This window comes from Arachis duranensis, chromosome 5 (genome assembly GCF_000817695.3).
Source record: "Arachis duranensis cultivar V14167 chromosome 5, aradu.V14167.gnm2.J7QH, whole genome shotgun sequence".
Classification (NCBI taxonomy): Eukaryota; Viridiplantae; Streptophyta; class Magnoliopsida; order Fabales; family Fabaceae; genus Arachis; species Arachis duranensis.
Genome location: NC_029776.3, coordinates 85,610,227 through 85,616,116, shown reverse-complemented (window position 1 = coordinate 85,616,116; position 5,890 = coordinate 85,610,227). Strand labels below are relative to the sequence as shown.

Here is a 5,890-nt window from a genome sequence, read left to right as displayed (position 1 = left end):
TAAAAACTTAATTAAAAAATATATAAAAAATTAATTACAAATTTAATAAAAATTATAGAAATTCTCGAATAATTAAAAAAATATTCCTAGTCTCATTTAAAGATCTTGGACTTGACTGTAGTAAAATTAACTCGTAGCTGTATAGTATAGTCAATACTTTAGAAATTGAACAAGAATTAATAGTTATTAATTTGGCAGCCTTGGTTGCTAGATCTGTTTTCTCTTTCAACATCCTCTTCATTTTATTTTAATCGGGCACACATGATCTCATGGAGTACTATATATATATATATTGTTTTAATGCACTAAACTTTATAAACAATATATTTTTTTTTTCTCCAAAAGTAAAACTTATAAACACATCATTGGGAAATTCAAAGAGGAGTCTTAAAATACCTACATTCCATTTTATTATCTCTCTTCTTCTTTTTTTTTTCCTTTCTTTCAAAAAAAGAATGCACGTGAAGAGCATCTTTTTTCCGATTACAATGTTATGTCATGTTTGGTAACACTAGTATTAAATTATAAAATTTCACTGTTCCCCTTTTTTTTATATGAAAAAAAATCAATACATTATCTTTCTTTACTATTTTACCCGTAATATATTAATCCCTTGTAGCATTCCATTTATATAGAACATGACCTGTTCTTACTCTTAAGATTCCTACATCAAATTGAAGTGAAAAAATATTGAGTGATGTTTCAAGAGTCTGGTAATTGATGTGGTATTCTACCTTTCTCTCTGTTATTCCTATTCACATTAAATTTCAATTTTTTACATTGAAAAATCATTTTATTTGTATTTGTTTATGCATATATTTCAATTCATGCTTTTGATAATGTTTGGCTTTGGTCATCTATGTATATATTATATAATAATAATTCACATCCATCACATCTTCTTTCTCTGGATTTTCTCATAATTATTTTATGATCTCTAATAAAAATATATCTTTTTCCAACTAAAATACATTTTTTTCCATATTGTCATACACAGTTACCATCATAATACAACTAATTATATTCATGAGGATTAAACTTAATTGATGATACAAAAAAAGGATTTATATATTTATCAATGAAAATCAAAATTAAACTCTTGAAAAATTAAATTGAATCATATATATTCCAATTTACTTATCTACTATACATACTATATATATACTTAAAGCAAAACAAAGTAAAATGTTTTTTTATAATTTAAGAGAATAAAATAAGTATAAGAAAGTAGCTATAAAATAACTAATTTAGATTGGTCGAATGGTTAGCTCACTTGTCCGTTTAAATAAATATCGATGGTTTAAATTTCACTTTAGTTTATACGTGCAGTAATTTATTGACTAAAAAAAACCCTTAAATAAAATTTTAATTTACGACGAATTAGTCATTGACCCGTCGAATAATTAGAGAATAATGGAAAAAATAAAAATAAAAAAAAGGTAGCTAAAAGGTATCTAACCGTCATAAATGCCATATAGGAGAAGAAGAGGCTGCAATGTGCACATAGAGATGGCAGTAGAATAGTATAGTTGCGAATTGCAATGCAAACCATAAAAGGCATAGCAAGGGATCAAGTTACCATTATATTTTGCCAATAATAAAATATATTGGGTTGAAGTTGAAGAAGTTAATGAAAGCCTCTATTTTCATAAATTTGGCACCCTACATACCCTTCTCTATTTATTCTCTGTTATTCATTTTCACTCGCACGTAGTAATAATTCCAAGTTCTGCATATAGCTTTTTATTTTAGGTAAAAACATGTTAATGCCACTCTATATAAATGTAGCACTCACCACTTGGTTTTTAGGGACTACCTTACCTTACCACCTATACTACTAGAAAAAATTATATTTAGCGACTATTTATTTTTTTTAGTGACAATAAAAATAGTTACTAATATATTAAATATTAGTAATTTTATGCTTTATTGCTAAATAAATTGCCATCATTAGCAATCTATTAATCTACTTTTTTATAAATTAAATTAGAATAATAAAAAAATAATTAAAAATAAAATAAAATCATGTTCCTATATTTTTATTTTAGATAAAATATTATTTTAACCCCTAACATTTGAATCAGAATTCAATTTCATTGCTGATATTTAAAATGTTATACTTTTTATCTCAAACATCTTAATTCGATTTATTTTAGTTTTTTTTTTTGTCAAAATTAACTTTTTCTTTTCAAAAATACCTTATTTATTTATTATTATCTTATGATGTCTCTTATTCTTCTGTTATTTTCACTCTCAAATTATTAGAACAACTATACTATGATTAATATAATTACAATTTTTAGAAGGAAAAAATTTGAATTTTGACTAGAAAATTAGAATAAGACAAAATAAAACATTTAAGATAAAAATAGAACGTTAAATATTAGAGATGAAATTAAAATTTAATCAAAACAACAGAGATTAAAATAATAATTTACTTTTTTATGTTTGATTTACATTTTTTAAAAAGCACAGCTAAAAATGAAAAAAAAAAGCTTTCCACAAGTCAAACAGACACTGAATTTTTATGTAATTCGTTTTGAAAAGTTATTGAAGGCACTTAACTGAAGTTTTTACGAATATTGAATACTGAATAAATGAATAGCAATAACTCAGCTTCAGGAATGGTCATTGGTCAAATGGGGAGTCCTCCAAGAGAGAAACTGTTGAGTGCCACACATTCATTCTTTCAAAACACAAACAAGTACACAAACTCACCTTTTCTCTATAAATATTTGTATACTTATAAAAATATAAATTTAAAAAAAATATATATAAAAAAAAGTAAATGCTATCCTACCCTCTCTAAAGTAACATATAAGTTATCCTCTCTCATGGGTCATATTTTAATTGGGTATTTATTTTAACCTGAGTTACCTTCTCCACTATTTTCTCCCAACATCACCGTCTTATTGGTGTTTCATTTTCTCTTCCCAAATCATTGTTTTAGAAAAGGTATTCCAACTCTCTCTTTAATCCTCCTCACTCCTTCATCGTCGTCATTACGCATATCATCGTCGTCATAAGTATCACCGTCTTATTGGGTGTTCCATTTAAAATATGACACATAAGAGAGGGTAACTTACATGTTATTTTAGAGAGGGTAGCATTCACCAACAAAAAATTATGAAGATTTTTACTTTTTTAAAATACATATTAATATTAAATATTAAATATATTCTAAAACATAGTACAAATATTTTATTTTCTCCCTGAATTTCTGAATTCAATAACAAAAGTCAAAGTGCTAGCTTACTTTGTTTCTACTCCTCATCACTCTTTGCTATTGGACCTAAACTTGAATGCATTTCATTTCAACCTATGAGTAAAGCGCGTGAATGTAAAAATTTCTCTGTTATTTTTTTTTTTACCAAGTTTTTACCCCTTTAATTTTGATCTCACTTTTGTTACTTTTACCACATTCACCATTGCACCCTTTTGATGTTACTTAAATGCATGAACATCGCATCATATATCAATATATGACATATATAGAAAGACATGAATGCATTGATTATTTTGAATACAATTTGAGTTAAGGTGTCAATTTCTTGGGGGAAAAATAATTAAATTTTATTATCAGTGTTATATATATAAGTTTGGTTTTATCTAAATCTTTAACATACATTAAAAGTTTACTAAATTCAATAGAACTAATTTTAGTAACAAGAGTGAATGAAGGATGGTGAACAACGCACTAAGCAGAACATAATAAAGAAATGGACTGAAAATTTTATGAGTAATTTATATCTTAAAATTTTCATATTAGAGAGGACTTCACTCAACCACCAATGTAACTGAAATAATTGGAATTCTGTCAATTTATTATGAGACAACTATTTCTAGAACGATTTCCTTATTTGCAACAATTATAGTAAATAGTACTTAATTTTGAGAAAAAAAAATATTTCTTTAATAATACCAAAATTCATGTAGTATTAACATCCATTTTACCTTCATAGATAATTAGTGTATTTTTTTACCGTCCAAATTAAATTTCATTTATATTTTTAAAGTTATTGTATAATCGTTAGATAATTAAATATTATATAAAAATAATCATAATGTTTTTATTTGTGTATGAGGTAATCTTCTTTTCTTAATCAACATTTTTTTTTGAAATTTAGTCTCATAGTATTTATGATGACTTAACATTTTAATCAAGATTCTTTTGCTGTTTTCGGTCAATAGAACTATTANAAATCATAAAATATGAAAATTATACAAATTGTTATTATTTATTACTAGAGGTAGTATATATTTTAAAGAAGAAAAAAAATAGAGTGAGGAAGAGTAAGAGGGGGTAAAAGGGGAGAAAGAGAGAGAAGAAAGATCCTATTGAATTCATAAATAAAGGGGGGTGAGTAAGTAACATTGGAAAGGAAGTAACAGTGAAGAGAAGAAGAAGAAGAATGATAGAATGAGCGTTATTGAAATTTTATGATTTAATAATTTAATTAATTCATATTAATAGTGTATATATATGTAAAGGTTTTTGCAGGTGCCATTCATTGATAAATTAAGAGTCCATTCACATGGAATACAACAAGAAAAATCACCCTCCTACTCCTCCTCTTCCACCCGTTTCCGAGACGGAAGAGGGCGGAGGAGGAGAGAGCACAATGGAGTGCTCGGCGAAGCTGTGCAAGTCGTGCACGGCTGGCCTCATAGCCGACTGTGTCGCGCTATGCTGCTGTCCGTGCGCAGTCTTGCACTGCTTCGCCTTAGCATTTGTAAAGGCTCCATGGGTTGTCGGAAGAAGGTGCTTCCGCTTAGGCAAGAAATCATGGTCGTCGTCGCCGTCTTCGTCCTCGTCTAACAACAAGAAGAAGAAAACACTGATCAAACACAACAAGAGAAGATGCAAATGTTCTTCTTCTACTACTACAACAACTAGTAGTAGTACTACTCATGATTTTGAAGCTGTCGCTGTCGTGCAATCAACATCATCGGAAACCAATGATGTTGTTGTTGTTGGGAGGGACGATGAACTGGAGAGTGTCACTGTCAATGCTGGATTTGAGGCTGACGAGGTTTGGTTAGAGCTTTATCAAATTGCTCATTTGGATTTTGGAAGGATTTCTTTCTCAGACCAACATAATGAGTGAATTATTATTATTATTATTATTATGATTATTATTGTTATTGTTATTGCAATTAAGTTGTTAATTATTCCTTTTCCAATTGCATGGTCATTTGGGAAGACCCAAAGGACCATTTTGCCCCAATTCATTGTTGTATATAATGGGACCTTGTTTGGAGCAATGCAATACTGACAATATCATTGTTTTTAGTAGTTTTTTTTAGTACCCTCTTGAGTCTTTTTGAGACACTTGTTTTGTGTCTCCAATTGTATTTTTTATCAAGAGGTTAATTACCCGTGCAATTTTATTGAGGTTATTTTACATTCCAACAAATGGAATTCTTGGAATTTGAATCTGTGTCCTTAATGTTACATATCACCAAATTGTATGTTATGTTTACCATTGCATTGTTGGTGCTGTTTATTTATTCAAGTTGGGTAGGATGTGCCCACTTGCATTCCCTTTTTGTCTTAACAAAATGAAAATTGAAATGTTTATATCAACAAATGGTTATGTGCGTCAGCAGGTGTCTAATTGAGAGCAAACATTACAGTAATGTTGTTGCATTATTGGGGCCTTGAGGGACTCTGTGGGAAAAGAGCTATAGTAATGTTAGTACTACATATTTTTAATACTGGATATCAATATCATATGTTACAGTTTGTATTGTTGCATTCAAAAAGGACCTTTTTATTTTTTTTTTCAAATTGAATAGCCGAATCAATTAATCAATTTGGATTGATCTAGTGATTCGAATAACCAATTAGAATGTGTGAGATTTGGAGTGAAGAAAGCACATAGTCAAA

The 5,890-nt window shown here is 28.3% G+C and overlaps 1 protein-coding gene across 1 annotated transcript in view; it reads left to right on the top strand.

The window, feature by feature from the left end:
* LOC107490037 (uncharacterized) overlaps positions 1–5,388 on the top strand; it is a 7,260-nt gene extending 1,872 nt beyond the window's left edge. Inside the window, exon 2 of the mRNA XM_016110804.3 lies at positions 4,492–5,388. Within this exon, the coding sequence (XP_015966290.1) occupies positions 4,536–5,108 (573 nt within the window). The 5' untranslated portion in view covers positions 4,492–4,535 and the 3' untranslated portion in view covers positions 5,109–5,388. The remainder of the gene's footprint in view (positions 1–4,491) is intronic.
* Positions 5,389–5,890: the final 502 nt, after the last annotated feature.